This window comes from Colobus angolensis, unplaced genomic scaffold (genome assembly GCF_000951035.1).
Source record: "Colobus angolensis palliatus isolate OR3802 unplaced genomic scaffold, Cang.pa_1.0 Scaffold533, whole genome shotgun sequence".
NCBI classification, from domain to species: Eukaryota; Metazoa; Chordata; class Mammalia; order Primates; family Cercopithecidae; genus Colobus; species Colobus angolensis.
The window spans coordinates 191,989-217,066 of NW_012118855.1; the positions used below are offsets into that span (position 1 = coordinate 191,989).

At 42.1% G+C, this 25,078-nt stretch overlaps 2 protein-coding genes across 7 annotated transcripts in view; both read left to right on the plus strand.

Annotated features, from left to right (window-relative positions):
• Positions 1 to 10,735, plus strand: part of MGA (MGA, MAX dimerization protein) — a 120,043-nt gene extending 109,308 nt beyond the window's left edge. For all 3 annotated transcript variants that reach the window (XM_011961043.1, XM_011961045.1, XM_011961046.1), the window contains 5 exons: positions 1,476 to 1,682; positions 3,170 to 3,281; positions 3,560 to 3,793; positions 5,643 to 5,819; positions 6,800 to 10,735. In XM_011961043.1, coding sequence (XP_011816433.1) covers positions 1,476 to 1,682; positions 3,170 to 3,281; positions 3,560 to 3,793; positions 5,643 to 5,819; positions 6,800 to 8,076 — 2,007 coding nt within the window. In that variant the 3' untranslated portion in view covers positions 8,077 to 10,735. The remainder of the gene's footprint in view (positions 1 to 1,475; positions 1,683 to 3,169; positions 3,282 to 3,559; positions 3,794 to 5,642; positions 5,820 to 6,799) is intronic.
• A 4,227-nt stretch (positions 10,736 to 14,962) lies between these two features.
• MAPKBP1 (mitogen-activated protein kinase binding protein 1) overlaps positions 14,963 to 25,078 on the plus strand; it is a 51,534-nt gene continuing 41,418 nt past the window's right edge. For 3 of the 4 annotated variants that reach the window (XM_011961047.1, XM_011961048.1, XM_011961050.1), the window contains exons 1-2: positions 14,963 to 15,107; positions 15,661 to 15,883. In XM_011961047.1, the coding sequence (XP_011816437.1) occupies positions 15,770 to 15,883 (114 nt within the window). In that variant the 5' untranslated portion in view covers positions 14,963 to 15,107; positions 15,661 to 15,769. The remainder of the gene's footprint in view (positions 15,108 to 15,660; positions 15,884 to 25,078) is intronic. The other variant, XM_011961049.1, reaches the window with a different exon arrangement.

A 25,078-nucleotide genomic window follows, 5' to 3' on the forward strand; every position in this document is an offset into this window, starting at 1 on the left:
ACTGTCAGAGTTATGATTAAGCAAACAGTGTCAGAAAAAGAGACAATTAGGAACATCGGAGGGAAAAAACACAAAACCAAGAAACTGCACAGGACAGGAAATATTATTCACTTTGTATGAGTAGTGTTTATAATGTCATAATAGTTGATGTTTTTCAAAAAAAGTTTATAACCTATAATTAAAATATAGAAGACTTAATTTCAGTCTTGAAAAATGTGAGAATACAAATGACAAATTGGGAGGTGAGAGAGGGAAGAAGAAATAAAGGGAAGGATACAGGTGCTGATACCCTCATTTTACAAAGTAGAAAGGCAAGATAGATTGTTTATTCTTGATGAAATAAATTAAGGTAGAATTCAAGTTGCTAAGGGATCAGTAGAACAACTAAAAGTAGTGATGTAACTATATTGGAATGATAAGGTGGTATAAGACATGAGAGTGATATGAGCTCAATCCTCTTCTGCATAGCAAGAAGGCAGTAGATAGCATTGAAAAGAGAAAAAAATAAGCTTATGTTACTATTTTTGGTTTAGGATATAGATTTAAGAACTAGAAGAAGCTGCTAAAAGAATTAAAAAGTGATTGTTTCTGAGGATCCAGGTACAAGTTCAGGGCATAGTTGCTTTTCATTATAAGCGTGTGTGTGTGTGTGTGTGTAGATGAAGTCTTACTGTGTTGCCTGTGTTAGTCTCAAACTCCTGGCCTCAAGTGATCCCCTACCTCAGCCTCCAAAAGTGCTGGAAATTACAGATTTCAGCCACTGTGCCTGGCCAGACTCTTCATATATTTTAAGTCCTATATGCAAAGACTGTAATGGAATAAATAAGATAGAGAAAGGAGGCCTTAAGCCTTTCTGAGGATCAAGAAGGACTTTCCTGAAAAAGTTTGAGTTTGAAGTGTTAAGTTTTAAATGTTATGGAGGTTTAGGTAAGAGATGGGATAAGTAATCTAGGTACAGGTAAAAAGCCTGTGTAATGGCAAGGAGGTGTGGGATTGTGTAGTATATCTTGGGAATTTCTAGCAGATAGGAATGGTTGGAGAGAAAGGTGATTTAGAAGAGTGGCAGTTGATTCTTTACCAGATTAAGGAGGATCTTACAGTATTTTTTGAAAAACAGTTAATGTAATTTGTATCATGAAAACAAGTTTTAGTAATATAATAGATTACATAAGTAAGCTCTTTCAGATATTCTACGCCTATAACATACACAATTTCTTCCTTGTTTGAAAATCACTGAAATTTGAACTAACAGCTGGTAAGATCACTTCAGCATGTATTAGAAATTATACTATTGGCATTGTAAGAGTTAGATTTGAAGGAAAGATAGACTGGTAGTAAGATGACCAATTGAGAGGCTGTTACAACAGTCCAGACAAAAGGTAATGGGTGCCTGAAATAGGGCAGTGTCATTTGGAACAGAATAAGAGGGCCAATTACACGTTCAAGATGTTTAGGAGGCAATCTTGTTTGAACAGGCTCCACCAATTCCTCTAAAACTGAAGCCTGATTACTGGAGTGACAAACTACAGAAAGAAGCAGAAGCGTTTGCTTATTATCGCCGGACACACACTGCCAATGAGCGGCGGCGGCGTGGTGAAATGAGAGATCTCTTTGAGAAATTAAAGATCACATTGGGATTACTTCATTCTTCCAAGGTTTCTAAAAGTCTCATTCTTACTCGAGTAAGTGTTCTGTGTAAATGACAATAAGAGCTTGACTAAGAGATTCTTACTGGTGCTATGAGAAAGAGAATCCACTGACATATATAAGGGACATTGAAATAGAGCTACTTAAATGTAACAGTTGAATATGGACTAGTGAATGCCCAATAAATCCCTTAGGGGGAAAATCATTATGCTAAGTCACAGGAGCTTTTCATTGAAAGTCAGGTTCTATTTTTTTTTTTTTCTTTTTTTTTTGAGACGGAGTTTTGCTCTTGTTGCCTAGGCTGGAGTACAATGGCGCAATCTTGGCTCACCGCAACCTTTGCCTCATGGGTTGAAGTGATTCTCCTGCCTCAGCCTTCCAAGTAGCTGGGATTTCAGGCATGCACCACCACACCTGGCTAATTTTGTATTTTTAGTAGATTAGTAGTAATTTTGTATTTTTGTATTTTTAGTAGAGACAGGGTTTCTCTATGTTGGTCAAGCTGGTCTCGAGCTCCCAACCTCCAGTAATCTGCCTCCCAAAGTGCTGGGATTACAGGCGTGAGCCACCACACCCGGCCGAAAGTCAGGTTCTTAAATGGGCACAGCTATCCTTTCTTCAGATAGAGTCAGAAACTCTGGTTAGCCATGTTGACCACATTCTCTATGTTGGTGTTCTTGATAGCACTTAGTACAGGTTATCACAGTGTAAAGCACACCATAAGTGATATTTTAATATGCTTAACAGTTGACAGTCATTTTAAAAGAAAATCGGAAATATTCAAGGGAGCAGAAGTTTTAACTTTGCGTGTAGAATATCTAAAGTATTTCATTTAAATTGTTCTTAAGTAGAAGCTGGAGGAGGACAAGATAAGCAGTCATATCCCTCTAAAGCAAAGTTATTTCAGCCAGATTTTGGTTAGACTAGAAGATGATCTTGAGGTTGATTATTAAAATCTAAGCAGAGCACAAGTGTTTTGTATCTCCTTGCAGTAGTGGAATACCTACTACCATTCAGTGATGCTCTTTGGAGTCTCACTCTGTCGCCCAGGCTGGAGTGCGGTGGCGCGATCTCCACTCACTGCAAGCTCCGCCTCCCGGGTTCACGCCATTCTCCTGCCTCAACCTCCCGAGTAGCTGGGACTACAGGCGCCCGCCACCGCGCCCGGCTAATTTTTGTATTTTTAGTAGAGACGGGGTTTCACCGTGTTAGTCAGGATGGTCTCAATATCCTGACCTCATGATCCGCCCGTCTCGGCCTCCCAAAGTGCTGGGATTACAGGCGTGAGCCACTGCGCCCGGCCGGTCACATTCCTTAAAAGTGTAAGCCAGAAACCAGAAACCCTCTTACAGTTTAACAAAAAATAATTTCTGAAACATCAACAATTGTTAATGGAATTTAAAAATTCTCTTAAGATGTTAGATTAAGTTTTTTTTTTTTTTATTAGAGAATTGTGTAGGCCTTACCTGTGTTTAAAGAAAGAGTGAATCAATTTTCAATAATACCACTATTTCTATTCTAGGCCTTCAGTGAAATTCAGGGACTAACAGATCAGGCAGACAAATTGATAGGACAGAAAAATCTCCTGACTCGAAAAAGGAATATTCTCATACGGAAAGTATCGTCTCTTTCAGGTGAGATAAGTAAATAATCTCTGGTAAAGAGCATAATTATAGCTTCAGCAAGGAGAAATCCTCAGTAGATCTTTCAGATACTTAATTTGAAAGCTTGGCTCCCACAGTTCACAGCACAGTTACCCTCTGACTGGGTGGGTTATTTCTTGTGAATTGTAATCACCTTATTTTCCATAGTTTTTGGGAATATTGTTAAAGCGACTAGATTTCTGTTGACTCTGTTTCTCATTATGTGGGGTAATGCAAAAAGTACTAATGTATTGTGTGTCAACCTATAGGTAAGACAGAAGAAGTGGTCCTGAAGAAGCTAGAGTATATTTATGCAAAACAGCAAGCACTAGAGGCACAAAAAAGAAAAAAGAAGATGGGATCAGATGAGTTTGACATGTCTCCCAGAATTAGCAAACAGCAGGAAGGATCTTCTACATCATCTGTAGATCTTGGACAGATGTTTATAAATAACAGGAGGGGGAAACCTTTGATTCTTTCCAGAAAAAAAGACCAGGACACAGGTAGGAGGGAGATTCTTTGCTTTCCTTAATGTAGATTTATATCAGTTGACTTTACTGGACTGACCCGTCTTCTCTTGTCCACATTTTTAGTTTTGTTTGTTTGTTTGTTTTTTGTTTTTGAGACAGCTCTGTCACCCAGGCTGCAGTGCAGTGACGTGATCTCAGCTCACTGCAACCTCCATCTCCCGGGTTCAAGGGATTATCCTGCCTCAGCCTCCTGAGTAGCTAGAACAACAGCGTGCACCACCATGCCCAGCTAATTTTTAAAATTTTTAGTAGAGATGGGATTTTGCCCTGTTGGCCAGGCTAGTCTCGAACTCTTGACCAAGTGCTGGGATTACCGGCATGAACCACCACACCGAGCCCACAGTTTTAATTTTAATTAAATGAATTAAAGATGGGTTGTATAAAAAATAGAATATTAGCTGCATTAGATTTTGGTTTCTGGTTGTAATATGCACTCATGCAAATCCTGAGAAGTTACCAGTCCTGGTAACATATTAGTCTATAGTCATGTATTTTTAATGAGTAGTTTTTTAAACTTATCTTTTCAGACTTTATACTTTGTGATTTCCCTACAGTTCTGCTGATGGGTTCAAGAAGTTGGGTCTAGTTGAGACCAATAAATGGGAAATTTTTTGTAAAATTTAATTTTGTCAAATCGGGCTCTATTTTTCATCAGATCACTTACTAATACATTGCTATTAAGAAATGTAAGAAACAGTAGACCAGGCATGGTGGCTTATGCCTTTAATCCCAGAACTTTGGGAGGCAGAGGTTGACAGATCACCTGAGGTTGGGAGTTGGAGACTAGCCTGACCAACATGGAGAAACTTTGTCTCTACTAAAAATACAAAATTAGCCAGGTGTGGTGGTGCATGCCTGTAATCTCAGCTACTTAGGAGGCTGAGGCAGGAGAATCGCTTGAACCCTGAAGGTGGAATGTGAGGTTGTGGTGAGCTGAGATCGTGCCATTGCATTCCAGCCTGGGCAACAAGCACGAAATTCTGTCTCAAAAGAAAAAGAAAAAAAAAGCCAAAGCCAAAGTAAATTGGTCTTAAATTCTTATTACCATCTTGATTTTGGAAGTAAAGCTATATTGATTTTATGTGTTACTTATATTCTTAGAGAATGGTATATCTGACTGGGCACGGTGGCTCATGCCTGTAATCCCACCACTAAGGGAGGCAGAGGCAGGAGAATTGCTTGCACTCAGGAGTTTGAGACCAGCCTTGGGCAACATGGTGAAACCCTGTCTCTACTAAAAATACCAAAATTAGCCGGGTGTGGTGGTGCACACCTGTAGTCCCAGCTACTTGGGAGGCCGAGGCAGGAGAATCACTTGAACCTGGGTGGTGGAGGCTGCAGTGAGCTGAGATCACACCACTGTACTCCAGCCTGTGCGACAGAGTGAGACTCCATCTCAAAAAAAAAAAATGGTATATTCTTTTTTACTCTTTGGATGTTTGGGTAGCCCAGTGTATGAGCCAGAAAAATATGGTGTGGTTGTTTTGTTTTGTTTTGAGACAGGGCCCCACTCTGTAGCTCAGGCTGGAATGCAGTGTCTCGCTTGCAGCCTTGACCTCCTGGGCTCAAGCAGTTCTCCCACCTTAGCCTTCCTAGTAGCTGGGACCACAGGTGCACACCACCACACCCGCTTAATAAAAAAAAAATTTTCTTGTCGAGATGGAGATGGGGTCTCACCGTGTTGCCCAGGCTGGTCTTGAACTGCTGAGCTCAAGTGATCTGCCTGCCTCAGCCTCCCAAAGTGCTGGGATTAGAGGCATGAGCCACCACACCCAGCTGTGACTGCCTTTTATCTGTAACTAATTTCTGATCTTTCTTGCAGAAAATACCTCACCCTCGAACACTCCACACACCTCTGCCAATCTTGTGATGACTCCACAAGGGCAGTTGCTCACCCTGAAAGGTCCCCTGTTCTCAGGACCAGTGGTAACTGTTTCTCCTGATCTCTTAGAATCTGATCTTAAGCCTCAAGTTGCCAGTAGTGCTGTGGCTCTACCAGGTATGTCTTAAGTGTTGTCCTCTATGGGAAGTGATAAAGTTATCTCTAGCATCTCACAGTGACCAAGGAAAGCTTTGGATGTGTTCTGTAATGAAAAAGAGCTATTCTGTTGGCATTTGCCTTGGTAAGAGGTGGCCCTATTTTTAGAACATATTTGGCTTGAGTTACGGTACTGTTTGGTGTGTTTTACACCTGGTATTGAGCACCATTTTGTGAACTCTAGTAATTTCTAAGAGGAAGAATAAAAAATATGTCAGAGGGAAAGAAAGATGTTAAATGATCACGGTCTTAGGTCTTGGTGTTGATAAATATTTGTCAGTTTCTTGTGATACTCAGAGATGATAACACTCCTGCATTACGAGCCTCATTCACTTTGAGCACTACTCTGTTTTGGGGCAAAGGGTAAAGTTGAAAGAGAATTCTCACTTGGGTGATTAGGTGATAAAGGTAAAAGGGTCTCTTTAGTAATATTAGGTAAAAGGTAAGGGTCTATTAAGGTAAAAGGGTCTCTTTAGTAATATGAGGATCCTCGTTACTTTATTGCTATTGCCAGCCAAAATTCCTTGTCTCTACTACCTCTTGCCAAACTCACTCTGGAGGACTTATCTTTTCCTGGTTCCCATGCTGCCACTAGGGCTTCATTTTCTGTGCTAAGTAGCAGTTAATTGGGTGAACAGAATCAAGATGTAGTTCTGCCTTAGGACAAGAATTAACTTGGGGGAGCATTTCTATAAAATAATTAAATGGAACTTTAAAAAATGGTGGAAAGAGCCTTTTGGTTGGGATTTTAGTTGAGTTTTTTCTTATTGGGTTAGGTCAGTAATTTGAAGAACTGATACTTCTTTCATCTTCTTGATAAAAGTAGAGTGCTGAATTTAGACTACAACTCCCTAAGATGGTCATATGGTATGACAGAGAGAGAGAGATGCTAACTCTGTAGATCTAAATGAATTTTTCTTTTTTTAATTTTTGTTTTTCAGAAAACGACGACTTATTTATGATGCCACGAATTGTTAATGTGACATCATTGGCCACAGAGGGAGGTTTGGTAGATATGGGTGGCAACAAATACCCTCATGAAGTTCCTGATGGCAAGCCATCTGACCATCTGAAAGACACCGTCAGGAATGAAGATAATTCCTTAGAGGACAAGAGTAGAATCTCTTGCAGAGGAAACAGAGATGGCAGAGTGATGTTGGGTCCAACGCAGGTTTTTCTGGCAAACAAAGATTCTGGTTATCCACAAATAGTTGACGTTTCCAGTATGCAGAAAGCACAAGAGTTCTTACCTAAAAAGATTTCTGGTGATATGAGAGGGATTCAGTGTAAATGGAAAGAGAGTGAATCAAGAGGGGAGAGAGTGAAGTCAAAGGAGTCTTCATTTCATAAATTAAAGATGAAAGATCTCAAGGACTCAAGCATAGAGATGGAACTGAGGAAAGTAACATCAGCTATAGAGGAAGCAGCTCTTGATTCCAGTGAACTGCTAACCAACATGGAAGATGAGGATGATACTGATGAGACACTGACTTCACTGCTCAATGAAATTGCCTTCCTTAATCAACAACTAAATGATGACTCTGTTAGCCTGGCTGAACTACCCAGCTCTATGGATACAGAGTTCCCAGGGGATGCTCGGCGGGCTTTTATCAGTAAGGTTACTTCTGGAAACAGAGCAGCTTTCCAGGTTGAGCACTTGGGAACTGGTTTGAAAGAGTTGCCTGATGTTCAAGGGGAGAGTGACTCTATCAGTCCCCTCCTCTTGCACTTGGAAGATGATGACTTTTCTGAGAATGAAAAACAACTTGCAGAACCAGCCTCTGAACCAGATATCCTTAAGATTGTTATTGACTCTGAAATAAAGGATTCCCTCCTTTCTAACAAAAAAGCTATTGATGGAGGGAAGAATACTTCTGGCCTCCTTGCAGAGCCTGAAAGTGTGTCCTCACCCCCCACCCTACACATGAAGACTGGCCTGGAGAACAGCAACAGCACAGATACTTTGTGGAGGCCTATGCCAAAGTTGGCCCCTCTAGGTTTAAAAGTAGCTACTCCTTCCAGTGATGCAGATGGTCAGAGTCTCAAGGTGATGCCTTGTTTGGCACCTATAGCTGCCAAAGTTGGGTCAGTTGGACACAAAATGAACTTAACAGGGAATGACCCGGAAGGCCGGGAAAGCAAGGTGATGCCTACATTGGCACCTGTTGTGGCTAAATTGGGCAACTCGGGGGCCTCACCAAGTTCTGCAGGGAAATGAACTTACTTGTCCTTAAGCGGAAGCCAGGCTGTGAGGGGAATTTGATCTCACCTCCTTTCTCTGCAGGCGTCTGTTTGTTTGTGTCTTGGAACTTGGATCCTTGACTTGGATGATGCAGTGGATAATGATGGGAGAAAGGGGGTAGGGTGCTGACCCTGGTATTAAGAAGTACTCTGAAATTCTGATCATGTTAAAATGTGTTACCTCACTTGTGGTGCTGGGTCCCCTCATCCTCTCTAAGAAGATGTGATCCATTACTGAACACGAGGTGCCCCTCTTACCCAAGGAATTTATAACAGGACTCTGACTCCACAGTGGTTTCTAGTTCTTCCCCCACAAGCGAAAGAGCTGTTTGCAACTTTGGAGTTGCTGTGGACTGAACTGTAGCTTGTAGCTGTTGAATTAAGTCTGAAATCTAAGGAATGTGATGGACTTGTGCAAAGGGATCCAGAAGAGATACTTTTTAGTTGATGTTTCAAGAATAGGGAGAGAGAGGATGTGTACCATGGAATACCAAAGTGAAGGACTTTGTGTCATTCAGCAAAATTTTCTTTTTTCATATCCCAAGTAGCTCCCATTCCCTCACCTTTTCAATCAGAATTAACAAATTCAAGCCTTCGGTAAAGTAGGGATGCTTTTAACTTTTACTATTAAGTTAAATATTTTGAGATCTTAAAAAAATAGTAGTTCTCCCTTATTTTTGTGGGCATTGAAAAGCTTATTTCGCAGTACCAGGGATTTTTACTGGGAATATATATTTTGGAGGTAGGCATAGAGGGAGCCCTACCCCTTCCACAAATTATGTCACTCAAGAGACGGCTAAAATAAAATGCATTATCCCCCCAGACCAGAGACAGTGGCCAAAATAAAAAATCATGGGGCTGGAAATTTCCCAAATCAAACCAGCCTCCTGGTGCTTGAAGGTTTCATTCACTATTACCTGCACAGGATGTAAGAAAAGTCACAGTAGGCACTCTTTACCAGGGAAATAAGGCAGTATTTGAATCACAAGATATATTTTTTATCTGCAACCATGGATTCAATGATGTGTAGAGCTTTTTCACTCATTAGCTGTCAGGATATGAAAGACTGACAGTCTGTAAAGATATTTATATTTTTGTATAGTTGTTTTCATAGATTTCTCAAAGGCTGAAGTTTTCAACCTAGAAGATGAGATTTGTATTGAGTATAGAAATGATGTTTCCTATCTAGTTTGTAAATAATCATGGTGCACTTGAGGGGTCTCTTGGAAACTCCTGGGGGCAAGAATCACTATTCTGAAACTGTATAGACTGGGATTTAGCTGCTGCATTTTGCCTTTCTTAAATAATTATATTTTGGAATGTAACCCCTGTTCTGTCTTCATTGACAGGATTTGCTTGTGTTGTTACAACACTAACACAAGAGCTTCCAGTGCCTGGGCCGTGCCTAGGTGATGCTATTTCTTCTATATCTCCTGTCTTGTTTATCCCAAATCCCACTCAGCGTATTTTCGGACCTAGGTTGTGAGACCAACTTTGGATTGGATCTAGCCAGTGAATTATTATTTCCATGGTTGGTTCCCTGTTAACTCTGGTAATCAACAGACTGAAACGGTGGAAGAACTTCCTCTGCAAATTGCAGTGGGAGCAAATTCTTGTTGGTTTTGTGCTGCTGCTTGCCTTTCTAGATCTGCTCATCAGCACTTAACCGTCCCTCCTCTAAAGGTTACTAAAGCTTGAAGTAGGTGAAGAGTGCTCCTCAGCTTCTCATTTTCCTTCCACTCTTTACCCAGCAGATTTCATTCAATGCCTTAGCCAAGGAATCCAGCACCTGTCTCCCCTGCTAATAATTGTCCTTAGAGATGCTAGTACTTTAATTCAGGTATAGCAGTTTCCCATTATTTTCTTGCTTGTCTTTTCCCTACATTTCCTCCTGATTTCCCAAGGCTCTTTTTGTGGCTTTTGAGGGTCAGCCAAGGAGCAGGCAAGTGAGTGAACAATCCTCAGGAAAAGAAGGACCATTTTAGCGTAACACTTCCTTTTTTTTTTCTTTTTTAAAGAAGAAAATAGGTAAATAGGTAATGATTCTTGATTGGAGATACTTGACTCTTGATGAGAGTTGTATGAAGATGAAAATGAGGGATGATTCCAGGCGTTTTAGGGGGAAGGCTGCAAATATCATTCTAACCCCCAAGATACTGTGTTCTCAAGACCTCTTAGAACTAAGTGTTGTCAGGGATAATTTGAGGAGGGCTTAGTCTTCAGAACAATCCTGCAGTCTTGACAGGAATCTAAAATCTCCAAAAACTCCTACCCTTTAACCTTACCCTAGGGGGAACTGATCTATGAATATTTCATGTGTGATTATGAAAGGTGAAGTTGAGTGAGAGGAGTTGAGGAACGTGGAAGACAGTGAGCTCTCACCCTAACACTATAAGAAGCATGATCTCAGTAGACCAATAATTCGCCTTTTTATACATCTGTAAATAAATGGAATGTTTTTAAGAATATAATTATGTCAGATTTAGCATTTTCTTTTATATATTAAATATATATATCTTTCCTTTTCTGCTTTCAAAAAGTGACTATTTTTTTAGAAATCTAAGAACAGAAGTTTGGTGATTGAAAGGTAGAATATATAAACCTGAAATAAATCAGTTAAAATAATTAAAGCAGAACTTGGTGTTGGGAGGTTTGTGCCAACTTGGAGTAGAGAAATCTAATTCCCTAAGACGTATTCGAGAGAGCTGCCACTAAAATGGTTTTATCATAGGGATCCTTTCCTTTTCTCAAAGTTTCTGATATGCCATTTGAGGGAGGTTTTTGGTGTTCTAATCCTTGTAGCATGTTTTACATGGAGGCTTCAAAATTGTGTGCAACCTGATGGCAAGTATTTGCTTTAGAAGTCATTCTAAAATCATTCTAGTGTCAGTATGAGCAAGGCAGTTTACCTGTTAACCTTGGGGAGTAAAGGTACACAAACACAGTCTTAGTGGTAAAGGACAGTAGGTGTTCTTAAGGGAGGATATGTTAAAGGGTTTGACAGTTAACAAAAATGTTTAAAGGAATCCTTTAGACATCCAGCTACTCTTAATAGGGTCACTAACAGATCAAGTCCTGTTATATAAGCTTCATACAAATTGTTCGCTTTGTGTAATTTTATAGTAAATGGAATAGTTTTTTCCTGGAATTACGGATGAAATCCCTGATGCTAGGCTCTTCCATAACAAGTTTGAAAATGCTTTGAACACACAAGAAAGGCAGACAATCCGTGTTATTTTGGGTTTAGTGGTTTAGATAATTGTTTTTTCTTTTTCTTTTCCTTTTTTTTTTTTTGAGACGGAGTCTCGCTCTGTCGCCCAGGCTAAAGTGCAATGGCGCGATCTCGGCTGACTGCAAGCTCCGCCTCCCGGGTTGACGCCATTCTCCTGCCTTAGCCTCCAGAGTAGCTGGGACTACAGGCGCCCGCCACCACGCCTGGCTAATTTTTTTGTGTTTTTAGTAGAGACGGGGTTTCACTGTGTTAGCCAGGATGGTCTCAATCTCCTGACCTTGTGATCCGCCTGTCTCGGCCTCCCAAAGTGCTGGGATTACAGGCGTGAGCCTCCGTGCCCGGCCTACTAATGAAATTTTACATGGACACAAATATCTAGGTGCAGAGAAAATTAAAGCTAAGATGCTCAGACGCACTGCCAGTTGGAGGAAAAAAATCAGTTAAAATGCCTTTTTTTTGGAATAGGGGGAAGTAATTTGGTAAGTACAACTTTTTATTTGAGGCATAGCTAATATTACATGACTGAGCTGCTCTTACACATAAGTATTGAGTAGAATAGTGATGGTGGTGCATTAAGAGGATGGGAAGACTATGGGATGAGTTGGAAATTTTGAGACAAATCTAAACTCTACTAATTTCTATTGTAAACTGCTGGTAGAAAAGATACTAAATAGGAAAGCAGTCTTGGAAGCATGGTTTTGAGATCCATTCTGTTTCCAACTGCAATCATTGGTCTCAGCTGTTGCACAGTGCCTTGCATGTAAAGGTGCTCAATAAATATTTGAATTGATGAGCAAATGTTTAGCCTGTTTCCCAGGATCTTATAATTGTACCTTATTTGCATGTTATGCCTAGGGTGAACTTTAAAATTTGATCTAATGAGTATAGTGCTAAACAGAACTATATAACATCTATTCCCAGACATCTAGAATTTCAGAAGCTGGCAAACAGTATGTATAGATATTTAGGACATATAAAAGCAGAATAAAGTGTTAAATAGTGTATGGATGATGAAATACGAAGAGTTAACTGCATTTTGGAGGATTGGGATGGCAAGTAGAGTCTTGCATCACTTAATGATGGGGATATGTTCTGAGAAATGCACCTTGGGTGGTTTTGTTTTGCAAACATCATAGACTGTACTTACACAAACCTAGATGGCGTCGCTTAACCACACACCTAGGCTATGTTGCTCCTAGGCTACAAATCTGTACAGCATGTTACTGCACTGAATATCATAGGCAGTTTTAACACATAGTAAGTGTGTGTCTACACATAGGAAAGGTACAGTAAAAATATGGTATTATAATTTAATGAGATCATGTGGTCATTGAAATTTATACAATGGCTGTAAATCTGAGTGGAGAAAAGTGAATAATGCTTCTGTTCACATTAGACCTGGGACTTATTTTCTGAGGAATTCATGAAGAATGGGAATAGCCTATAGCCTATTTCTATATTGGTATCTCAAAGGCAGCATAGTACCTAGACAATAAAAGTTGGACTGAATTGTGAAGAATTAAAAATGTGTGGGCCGGGAGTGGTGGCTCACATCTGTAATCCCAGCACTTTGGGAGGCCAAGGCGGGCGGATCACGAGCTGGAGATCGAGACCTACTGGCCAACATGGTGAAACCCTGTCTTTACTAAAAATACAAAAATTAACTGGGCATGGTGGCACGTGCCTGTAATCCAGCTACTTGGGAGGCTGAGGCAGGAGAATGGCTTGAACCCGGGAGTGGGAGATTGCAGTGAGCTGAGATTGACCACTGCACTCCAGCCTGGCGACAGAGTGAGGCTCTGTTTTAAAAAAAAAGTGTGGCTTTGGCCTAAGACAGAAAGTACCCAGGTTTCAGACTTAAGAAATCCTCATTACACTGCTTTCCGTTGTTTTTCATGAAAGAAATGACCAATGATACTTTGTAAACCGTTTACCTGGCCATAAGTGATTAGGTGAGAAAACCGTTAGTGGACACCAGAATGATCTGGAGAGGATTAGGAATGGCTCTTTGGGACATTTTTACTCTAGTTTTATGGGTGGAGATTGCAGCTGCTGTGGTCTGCAGCATGCGAGTAAAGACACCAGGTGGCACCATTTATTAGCTTTTACTCCCATGGAGAGGTTGCATCACGTAACTAGCAAGAGGTTGAGGGAACCAACTATCTCTTGCATATTGTAGCTAATGGTTCTTGCCTTCTTCCTCCAGACTTGGGAAATAAATTTGAAAATCGTATTTTATGTTTCATAATATTTGCAGTGCATGGTTGAAGGGAAGAAGGCCACATGCTCTTGCCAGTTGGTCTTCTGGGAGATGACATCCATCATCTCCATGTCAACTTGTGAGCTTTACAAATCTCATTTTTAGTATGTGGCTACAGTATACACAAGCACATATGTGCTTTGTCACTTGGCTGTACAAGGCTCACCATTTGTACACAAGCAATGAGTTAACGGGTTCTTCCCTCTTGCTATCACATGTCTTCTCCACAGGGCTTCCAAAGATCTGGGTAGGGTGAGACGGATACACCAGTGTAGTTTCCTTGGGTCCCTTGTCTTTGGCTTAGGCTTTTTCATAAGGTATAATTTCTTAGAGGTTCTTCCCTCTTGCAGACACATGTCATCTCCACAGGGATTCAAAAGATCTGGATAGGGTGAGACGGACACACTAGTGTACTATTCCCTTGGGGCCCAAGTCTCTGGGTTAGGCTTTTTCATAATTTCTTATGGTAGTAAGTGGAGAATACAGAGGAAATACATATTTCATGTAATATTTCCGTGTATTCCCTCTGCCTCCCCCGACATGAGTTAGAAAAACTACCCCTCGATCTAGTATCAGCAAGCTCGACAGTGACCTCAGCAAGGAACAGCCCTAGAGAAAAGGATTCACAAGTAAATGGAACGAGGAAAGATCTGGAGCAACGAAGTGCTGGTCAGCTTTAGCTGAGGAAGCACAATGGGACGTCGGAGGCTAAAGAAACCATGAAACCTGCAGTATTATTAACATAGCATATTCACTTGTCTTCTCTTGCCCCCGCACGCCCAAAGCTCTGTTCAAGGCCACCCTTTCCCCTTTCATAATGACCAATCAGGTTGCCCAGTGCAAAAACACTATTAAATTCTTAGCTATTAAATTGCGTTATTCAGAATAATCCTTTCCACGTTGAGTCTACGTGCCGGACTGGCTACGAGCAGAAACTACTTCAGGCGCTTTAAATCTCAACACTTGTGGTCGCTGGGAGCAGAGCTCTTACTGTAGCTCAGTCTTGTAATTCTGAGCTACGAGTTTCAGCTACGGTCCCTCGGGCCTATCAAATGGCAACGTTAACACCCTGGAGGCGTGGTTATCGTCTTGGGGCTCTGGGAAGTGCAGTTACATGGGGGACCAGGCCTGATAATACCATAAAAGGCTTGATTCTCTCAATTCTGAAGCCATGTTCTGTTGACCTTCCTCTAAAAGCAGTACTCGCAATTGTGCGGATTTCGTGGTTCTCTAGTCCCAAGCCGTCTGCTTCCTGGGCCCTTTCATTGGCTCCGCCCCCGTAAATCTTGCTCGTCCACTCTGGAAGCGCTCTCATGACTACAGGCCGCGCCCCTCGCATCGGCTCCGCCCACCTGGCGCGCAGCTTGGCCCAGGCGGTAGTTCGCGTTTTGAGCCGATCGTGCCACCATAGCTCTGCTGCTGCCTCTACCACTGCCGCTACAGCGGCGGAGCTGAAATTGCCGAACGCGATGCCCGAGGGCGCTGTGAGCGGGGTGGCCCTCGCTCGCCGAGGCTGGTGAGGCTGGTCCGAACGGGGGCGCTGACGAGTAGCAGGGGCCTCAGAGGCGGGTGAAAGATAAAGGTCCAGAGCCGCTGTGGAGGGCGGAGAGCGAGCTCTGGAGGATAGGGAGTGGGGGAGGGAGGCTCCCGTGGCAGAACTAGTTGTGGGCTGCCGCGAGCCCCGCCGCGCCGAGTCCCCGCCGGCGCTAGCGCAGGTGTCCAGGCCTGCGGAAATCCCTGGTGGTCTCGGCGGCCTCCTCCGTTGGACTCTACAGTTGCCATGGGAACAGTTGGGCATTAACGGGAACCAGATCGTCCAGGAGACCAACTAGGGCCCATCCCATCCATCTCGCCAGTTAAACGCCTCTGGCGGGCGTGGGCCTGGCATTTCTTAGTGGCTTAGGATTTCCCCCCTTTTCGCCAGCCTTTCCTTCCGACGTTGTAAGAAACTGTGCAGGGCTAGAAGGTGGGGATGAGGGAAATGGTGAGAGCAATACCCAGAGGTAAAAACTGCAGACTTCGCTAGGCAGAAGGTAAGACACTGTTATACTTGGCTTCTGCCATCTCAGGTCAGTGAGAGGGCATATTGGGAAGCCCTGTGGAGTGGGAAGACAGTGCCGCTGTTGAGACAAGACCCAGTACTGTGCCGGGGACTGTCCCAAGGGGTTTCTCGTCATAATGGCTGTGGAAGGGTCAACCATTACCAGCCGAATCAAGAATCTATTGAGATCTCCATCCATCAAACTGCGCAGGAATAAGGCAGGAAACCGACGAGAGGACCTCAGCTCCAAGGTGAGTCCTGTTGGGAGCCACCTCTTTCCAAACCCACCCTCTCCTGCTCCATGTTCCTCGTTAACCTTCCTGTTTCTTGGGAAAGATAACTAGAAGCTCTTGTTTACTCTAGAGGATCACATGTGATCTGTGCAGGCAATGATTTGGATTTAGGTTGAAGGAAAAAGCAGCAGGGGTGGGCATGCTGAGATTCATCCATGAGAAGAGGTGAATAGTAGGAAGGCCACCTGGGTTCAGTTGAGGCCTCACTATACACTAAGCATGTGCTTGGGAAGCCAGTTGATATGCTGTGACTCAGTTTCCCTTGGGAGAGGACAGTAGGAACACATACCTTGTGAAGGGCTAAGGTGTGACTAATGTAGCTGCAGGTGTTAATGTAACAGCTGGGGTTATGTAATACTAGAGTGGCAGAAAGAAATATGCTAAAACACCTAGTCAGAGTTACTGGCTTGGTAATTGCTCTTGCCTAGGGTCAAAACAGATTTTTTTTTGGCCCTTCAAGAGGCTAACTGGAGCATCTTGGTTTCTTAGGAGTGATAACATGCAAGAAGCCAGATATCTGTCAGCAAAAAGTTCTGGATGGCCCTTGAGCATTGCTTATCTCATTCACTATATGCCAAGAGCCACATCCTACTCAGCCGCAGATGATCCTCAGAGGCAAAGTTCCTTTCCATCCCTTCACTTGTCTGGGTTTTGGTCCTTATGCTTTCTTCAACTAAATGAACCCCACAACTTTGGGAACCCAGAAGTAGACTACATTTGTTTAATCACTTGAGACCAGGGCTTTATTCCCACAGGATCACATCAGATTTTGTGTCTTATTAGTAGCCTGTAAACACAGTAGCCTTGTGAGGTACGAGGTTGTTACTGGGAGAGGCATTTGAGACCACAGCATTGTATTGCTTTGCCTGTATCTCTTCAGTGATGAGTAAGTCCCATGAGGAGTGATTTAGAATGCCACTGTAGAACTGGCAGGGTTCTGGGAGGACTTAGTTCAGCCCTGTGTTCATTAGCAGAACCTGGAGTAGATTTGGTAAGAAGGTGAACAACTTTCCTGTATATTTCAGCAGAAGTTGTGTTGAATCACAGTTTGCTACAGGGTTTTGTGATCGGTGGACATTGTGACCCTTCCAAGGTCTCTTATTCATCATTGTTTCTATTCTCCTGAGGCAGGCAAATAAGCCTGAAATGTAGAAATTGTTTTAGATATGACTCTGTTCATTCTTAATACTGCAAGTGCTCTTATTCTTGGCTGGTAACTTGGCAGTGACCAGCACTGTTAGAACAATCTTCTCAAATCTTTGACCTCTTTTTCTGGCCAGGAATGGTGTATGTAGTAGAAATGTATAATAAGAGTTTAGCCTTCATTGTTAATTCTTACTGTAATTTTGGTCTGGAATCCAGAAAGTATGTTGCCATTCTTTAAGACTTCCAATATCACCCATTATTAATGCATTTAACAAGTGTTTATTGAGTGCCTATTAAGTGTGCAATCAGTGATGGGTAAAACATTACCCTTGCCATCAAAGAGCTTATGGCTAGTCAGACATGTAAACAATTAAAACACAGTGTGGTTAAGTGCTGCTCTAGAAGTATGTGTACGTTGTTAATGGAAGCACAGGGGAGGCGACCTAAGTCAGTTCAGAGGAATTAGGAAAGGCCTTACAGGCTGGTCATGGTGGCTCACCCCTGTAATCCCAGCACTTTGGGAGGCCAAGGTGGGTGGATCACTAGGTCAGGAGTTCGAGACCAGCATGGTCAAGATGGTGAAACCTGGTCTCTACTAAAAATACAAAAATTAGCCAGGCGTGGTGGTGCATGCCTGTAATCCCAGCTACTTGGGAGGCTGAGGCAGGAGAATTGCTCAAACCCGGGAGGCCGAGGTTGCAGTGAGCTGAGATCCCGCCAGTGCACTCTAGCCTGGGTAACAGAGCAAAACTCTATCTCCAAAAAAAAAAAAAAAAAAAGGAAAGGCTTCAAGGAAGCCTTTCAAAGGAAGGGATGCTTGAACTGTGAGTCCTAAGGCAGGTGGAGAAGAGCTCTCCAGGAAAACAGTGGAAAAGGGGCATCCCTGGCAAGACCATTTACCCATTCCCTGTTTAAAATAGGAATTCAGTGCTTCAGACTGCTTTAGATGGCTTTGTCTGTCCTGAAGCTGTGTATGAAATACTTAGCTGAAGTTGAATGACCCTTGAATGGTCTGGCAGCAAAATGGTGCATATCTTTAGCACCCAAGAGGCGTAGCTGTCTTTGTGTGCCCAGGACCCTAGAGATGCCAGACTCCCCACACTCCTTAGTAAAAGGTCTCTACCTAAGATTATTCTAAAAGCCTGCCTTGTGATTACTCTAGTGTATTAAGCTCTGTGAGTTGCTCTAATATGTGGTGGCTGTGGGTAATCATGATAAAAGGAAATTTGTGATTCATGGATAGCTAATTCTCAAATAAAATTTGAAGACAAAAAGTCACATGCCCCTTTTGGGGGGCAAAGAAGGAAGTGTCAGAAAGCCTTTGTGCAGCTCTTACTTCAGATTGCCTCCTGCTTTGAATTATACTATTGTTTCTATCTAAAGTAGCCTTCTCCTTTACACCAAATTCTACACTTATTTTTAGGTCCAATTCTGTATTTATCAGAGCCACAGGGCTTTTTGTGACTAGCCCCCAACCTTGAAACCAATATCTTATTGTTGTTTTATGTATGTCTTCATTTCCTATCGGGGTCATGTTCTCTATTTCCTTTACATCACACCGTTTAGGACAGTGTAAAATAGGTAGTAAGTACTAAAAAAAAAATGAGAATAATTTAAAGATGTCAAATATAGTGTGGGATAAACTTGGACATCTAGGTGAATAAAATAATCGGGAGGAATTTATGACCTCTTTAGAAGAGAAATCAAAACTAGGATTAATAAAAAGGTGACAAAGAAGTAGAGATGCAGCCTGATTAGGTGTGAAGGACATAAGAGAGAAGAAGTCCACGTATGCAGAAAGCAGTGCTGTAGTAAAGGGTTCTTAATTCAGGAGAAACCTAGTTAAAAAATATGGCTAAACGCTGGTATGAGAGAGCCAGTGGAAGTGGAGATTTAAGTTACAGCAAAGAAAGTAGATGAGTGCTGAGATTTTCATTAAGCTTTTTCGAAGGGAGGGCAGTCTCTTCAGTGGAGTACATTGGAAAAGACTGATTTAAAGTTTTATATTAAATCAGCTTAGTCTTGGTGAAGTGTGACTTGATGCTATCAGTAAATACCCAAGTTCAGATCCTGTAGACTTGTCAATTCCTGCCTTTCATCTCTAAGTTGGGGTGTGTTTTCCTTAAGAAGCAAATGTGTGTGATCTTGGTAGCTAACCCTCCTCCTCTTAAAAGTTTCTGAAAGATTTTTATGTGGAGGGAGCTGGGCTTGTTTTCAAGGACAAAGGACAGAAATGGACCGAAGCCCAGCAGGCAAGATTTAAGTTAGGGTTACAAAAGGATTGTCTGCGCTGGAGGGTTGCTAGATTTTTAAAAAGTAACCAAAGGAGGTATTGAGATCTTCTTCCTTAAGAGCCATTAATCTGATCTAGGTTATATTATTCCTTCTGGAAACAATGGGTAAGATGACTTTCTTCTAGTTGTGTTTTTTTAATTGTAAATCTAATTCTTCTTTCTCTATTTTAGTCTCCAAGTTTTTTTCCTGTATAGTTGTGTAGTGGTACTTCGAGCTTGAGCCACCACGCCCAGCCAGTTATTTTTGTTTTTTGTAGAGACAGAGTGTCACTCTGTTGCCCAGGCTGGTCTCGAACTCCAGGCCTCAAGGGATGCTCCTGCCGCAACCTCTCAAAGTGCTGGGATTACAGGCATGAACCACCATGCCCAGCTCCTGCCTTACTTTCTGAGTAGCTGGGACTAGCGGTGCTCACCTCTGTGCCAGGCTCCAGGGAACACGCTCTGAGCTCTCCACATAGAATAGATGACTAAGAGTGGATGTCGCTGTGGCCAGCAGCGATGCCCCTCACCACCCTTTGTGAATGACCTTGGTCAAGCTCTTGCTGAATTTTCTCTCTCAGGTCTCTTGAAATAAGGCTTGTGAAGTGTCTTGAGATCCTCACAACAGGTGGTATACAATGAAAAATGTCAGTGTTCTCCCAGTTTTGTTTCTTTGATCTCCATTTCATTCCTCCTTCCGGTGCCTGCAGCTGCCCTCAGCCTTCAAAGTGATGCTCATTGGAGAGAGAGGATGCTTCTCTCCCTGGACCCAATACCTCTTCCTTTACTGTCTAAAAATAGCCCAGCCTCTTCAGGCTCGGAGTTGTCTTTCGAAACCTCCTCTCACCTACTTGGCCTCACTCACTTCAGAGTGGAACAGCACTGCTGCTTTCCAAGTTTTTCTCTCTTTCAGTTTGCAATTTAGGGCAGGTTCCCCTCTTGGATTTGAGTCAATGTCTTATTTCCTGCTGGTATTTTGAATGTCTTCCATTTGTCACCTGTGTATTTTCATTTCTTGACTAATGAAAAAACAGGTGGAAATGAGGCTTTGGCCTGACCTCTGTAACCTCCGCACCAACCCCCTGATCTGAAGTTGGGCTTGATGCTGTTATCACTGACCCTTTGTTTGGAGAAAACAGTCCGGGGCTTGAAATTGGGGCTATGTTTATTCAAACTAAGCTTCTATGAGCACATGGTCTGCCCCACTCATCCTCAGAGTATCTGTTGGTTTTACTTCATGTTCAGACTGCAGTGTTGTTAAAGAAATAAAGCTACAGTGTTTTCAGAAGGATTCATTATATTATACTTCACATTCCCACTGTTCCAGGCTAAGCCTCTCCTCTGGGCTCCATTGTTTAATGCAAGATAAAGCCGGGTTTTCTGGCAGCTTCCTTTTCATAGCAGTTCTCAGTAGAGGTATAGAATGAGACCTGCCCACCTTCTTGGGTGTTTATTACCCCATTTGTGGATTTTACTTTAACTTCTGTTACCTTTAAAAAAAAAAAAAAAAAAGGTTGGTGAGGAAGGCAAGAAATAGAAGTGAGTATGACAGCCAGACTGGGTAGTGTGGATTTTTAGTGTTGGTATTTTTGAATGTCCAGATTTTCCAAATCCTTCCTTCCTTTCAACAGTTAGAACAGCAGGTCCAGTGCTTCTTCACTGGTCACATTATTTTCCTCTGGTTTTGAAGGATACTTAACAGAGGAATGAGTTTACAGTATGGATAGCTCCTTCTAGATTTCTAGGGAGTAAATTCCCCCCTCTCATTTTATCACAATGTTTGCAATGCTTTCTTTTTTGTTCCCCCCCTTTTTTCTTTTTTTGAGACAGAGTCTCACTCTGTCGCCTAGGCTGAAGTGCAGTGGTGTGATCTCAGCTCACTGCAACCTCCACCTCCCAGGTTCAAGTGATTCTTTTGCTTCAGCCTCCCAAGTAGCTGGGATTACAGGCATGTGCCACCACGCCCGGCTACTTTTTGTATATTTGGTAGAGACAGGGTTTCAACATGTTGGCCAGGCTGGTCTCGAACTCCTGACCTCAAGTGATCTGCCGACCTTAGCCTCCAAAAGTATGCAATGCTTTTTTTGGTTGCTTCCCTATTCTGTAAAACAATCCTGTGTTTTTTGTTTTTTGTTTTGTTCTTTTCTTGCTGGGATTTTAAAGTTTATATGCCTTATCTCTCCCCCTCAAACTGAAATGAAGCTAAAGATATTTTCCTTTCCTTGCTATGCTGGGCATGGTGGTGCACACCTGTAGCCCCAGAATCTTAGGAGGCTGAGGCAGGACAATCGCTTGAGCCCAGGAGTTTGAGGCTGCAGTGAGCTATGATGGCACCTCTGTATTCCAGCCTGGGCAACAGAGTGAGACCCTGTCTTAAAAACAAGCAAAAAACTCTGTGCCCCTCTGTTTATAATTGATATTTTAATTTACTTGAAGATCTCAGAACAGCCCTTTCTGAAACCATATGACTCTAATATGCAGTTGCTGCATCTCTCTTGGGGTTGGTTGGGGAGTGAAGGGCGGACCCACGGATGCCTTGGTTGTTTTTGTGTGTGGGTATCACGGGGCTTCAGAATTATGCTCTTGGTTGGCTGATTGATTTTGTAGCTCATGCTCTTGACTAGTTTCAGTGCTCCTTCAGGTCTCTCCCTCTTTTCCTCTGAATTCCACCTCTTTGTTATCTCTGTTAGCATACAGCTGACCTTGTTTTTGAAGCTGTGAAGAGTAGCTGGTGGAAATACCTCTTTCAGTTGGGAAAAAACGGACTTAAAATGTCCCATGTCCAGGCTGACCTGGATGATGACATTTGGTTGATGAGTTAATTTGAACATAAGCAGAAATGAGGTCACTTGCCTGCCTGACTTCATGTGGCCATGCTGGCTCCAGGTTGCAAAGTTCTTCAAGCAAGTGCCTTGTCTTGCCTAATCTCGAATGTCTATTCTTTTTATTTCTTCTCTCAAATAGGCACTGTGATAACATTATAGGTGCAAAAGTATGAGGTCTAAAGGCCTCCGCTTCCCTGCACTCCCTCAGTTTGTCCTGAGCAGAGGGAGCCCCAAGCCACATGGATTGGATGGAGAAGAGCCCATAGGCAGTTTGCAGTTGGGGGGCATAGCTGGGAGCATGCTCGGAAACTCTGATTCTTGCACCTCTGTGCTACTGCTTTGGAGAAAAGCAAGCAGCTGTATGTCAGGACTAAACTTGTAACATGCAGGCCTGCCTCCATTACCATGACATTCATTGGCTGGCTTCTGTTTGAGAGGGCACAGTGTCTTTGTATGCCATGATTGTTTTCATATGATATAATAACCTGCTGCTGACTTTTCTCAACATGTCCTTTCTGCTTATGATGCTCTTTCTCCAGGCTGCTTTGGGTTTTCTTGTGAAGCCTCTACAGCTGCTGTCACTGAGATACTGCCTCATAACAAACCTAGAATGGGCTAGTGAACAGAGCTTCTCAAGAGTTAATATGAGCTGGACGCAGTGGCTTGGGCCTGTAACCCCAGCTACTCTGGAGGCTAAGGTGGGAGGATCACTTGAGTCCAGGAGTTCAAAACTGGCCTGGGCAACACAGCAAGATCCCCTCTCTAGAAACTTTTTAAAAAAATTAGCTGGGCCGGGCGTGGTGGCTCACGCCTGTAATCCCAGCACTTTGGGAGGCCGAGGCTGGTGGATCACGAGGTCAAGAGATCTAGACCATCCTGGCCAACATAGTGAAACCCCATCTCTACTAAAAATACAAAAATTATCCGAGCGTGGTGGCGCACACCTGTAGTCCCAGCTACTCGGGAGGCTGAGGCAGGAGGATTGCTTGAATCCGCGAGGTGGAGGTTGCAGTGAGCCGAGATCGCGCCACTGCACTCCAGCCTGGCAATAGAGCAAGACTCCGTCTCAAAAAAAGAAAAAAAAAAAAAGTAGCTGGGACTTTGGGAGGCCAAGGCGGGCAGATCACTGGAGTCCCGGAGTTCAAGACCAGCCTGGGCAACACAGTGAAACCATGTCTGTAAAAAAAAAAAAAAAAAAAAGCTGGGCATGGTGGTGCATGACTGTAGTCCCAGCTACTTAGGAGGCCCTAGGTGGGAGAATTGCTTGAGGCTAGGAGTTCTAGGTCACAATGAGCTATAGACTCCTTCCCAGGGCCATTGTGAGATTTAAATGAGATTTAATGAATTTGAAAGCACATTTTAAGTTTTAAATAACTTTATAGCTATAAGGGGTTGCTAATACTATCAGTATCTGAGATATCTAGAATACCAAGGAATTTTCTCCTAATTTATTAGCAATATTTTATTCCTTCAAGTTTCCGTTTGTGAGAGGTCCTTTTTTGTAGGCTTAACCTATTCTGTTTCAACATTTTCAATCAGCCTTTCTGCATGCCTTTTTATTGTGAACTATCTTCAGTACCTTTTTCTTGCCAGTATTCTAACGTGTATCAACAATACTGACCCAAAGGAAGGCTTAGCAGAAATTCTTTTTGATACTAACTTCTGTGTAATTTATTTCAGGACTATGACTATGATTTTGGGGGGAAATTTTTTTAAAATGTCAAACCAGTGAACTCCAGGAGTAGAGGGGAGTCCTGATTTTTTCTTTATCTGTTTAGAAACCACCGGGGTGATGAGCATGATTTTTAACAGGAAAAGCTTCTCTAGGTATAGAAATAACTTTTTTTCTTTTGGGTCTAATTTGTATTGACAAATAATTTGAGAAATGAATTAGCCTTTTGTCAGACTAAGAATTTACATGCCAAATGAAAATGTGTTAGTTTTGTAACTCGTTATTTAAGTTTCTAATGTTGTGACCAGAGTGAAATAATCTATTAAAAATTCTTTTTTGCTTAAAAAAATAAAGATACATGAAGATGTGAAGATACAGGTGCAATCATACGCTTACACTGTTGGTGAAAACATACATTAATCCAACTTTTTTAGAGGACAATTTGGTAATATCTGTTAGAAAAATTTGCACATTCATACGTTTTGATTCAGCAGTTACAATTCTGGCATCTTACTCTGTGCAAACACACATACTGCACAAAGGTGTATGTAATTGAATTTTTTGGTGTTATTCATAAGAGTGAAATTTTGAAGTAATCCAGGTACCTATGAGTAGGGGATTGGTGTACATCAATAAGATGAAATTCCTTGTACCCACCAGAAAGAATGAGGTTAATCTGTATGTACTGATATGGAAGAGTATACAAGATATCTTAAGTGGGGGAAAAAAGCAAATTGTATAATACTTTTTTATGTTAATGATTATTTATATTTTTGTTAAAACATATATGTGTTAGTATATGCATATTAAAAAGTGAGGCTATCAATACCAAACTTGTTAATATTGGTTATCTCAGGGAGGGATAGTAGATTATGATGGACTTTCACTGTCTACATTATATATTTCTGTAATGTTCAAATTTTTCACAAAGAGTCTGCATTATTTTTGTAAGTAGAAAAAAAAAATAAAGATGGAAGTCTCTCCAATTTAAACATGTGTATTTCATATGTAAATCTAAGATGTTTAAAATTTAAAATCTGTATGCTCATTTTATTAAAGCAGTTATGCACAAGTGCTATTGAAAAATATGTCTGGTATTATAAGTTTTTTTTGTTTTTTAAAGAAGTAATAGGACATAAAAATATTTTCTTGGCCGGGCGCGGTGGCTCAAGCCTGTAATCCCAGCACTTTGGGAGGCCGAGACGGGCGGATCACGAGGTCAGGAGATCGAGACCAT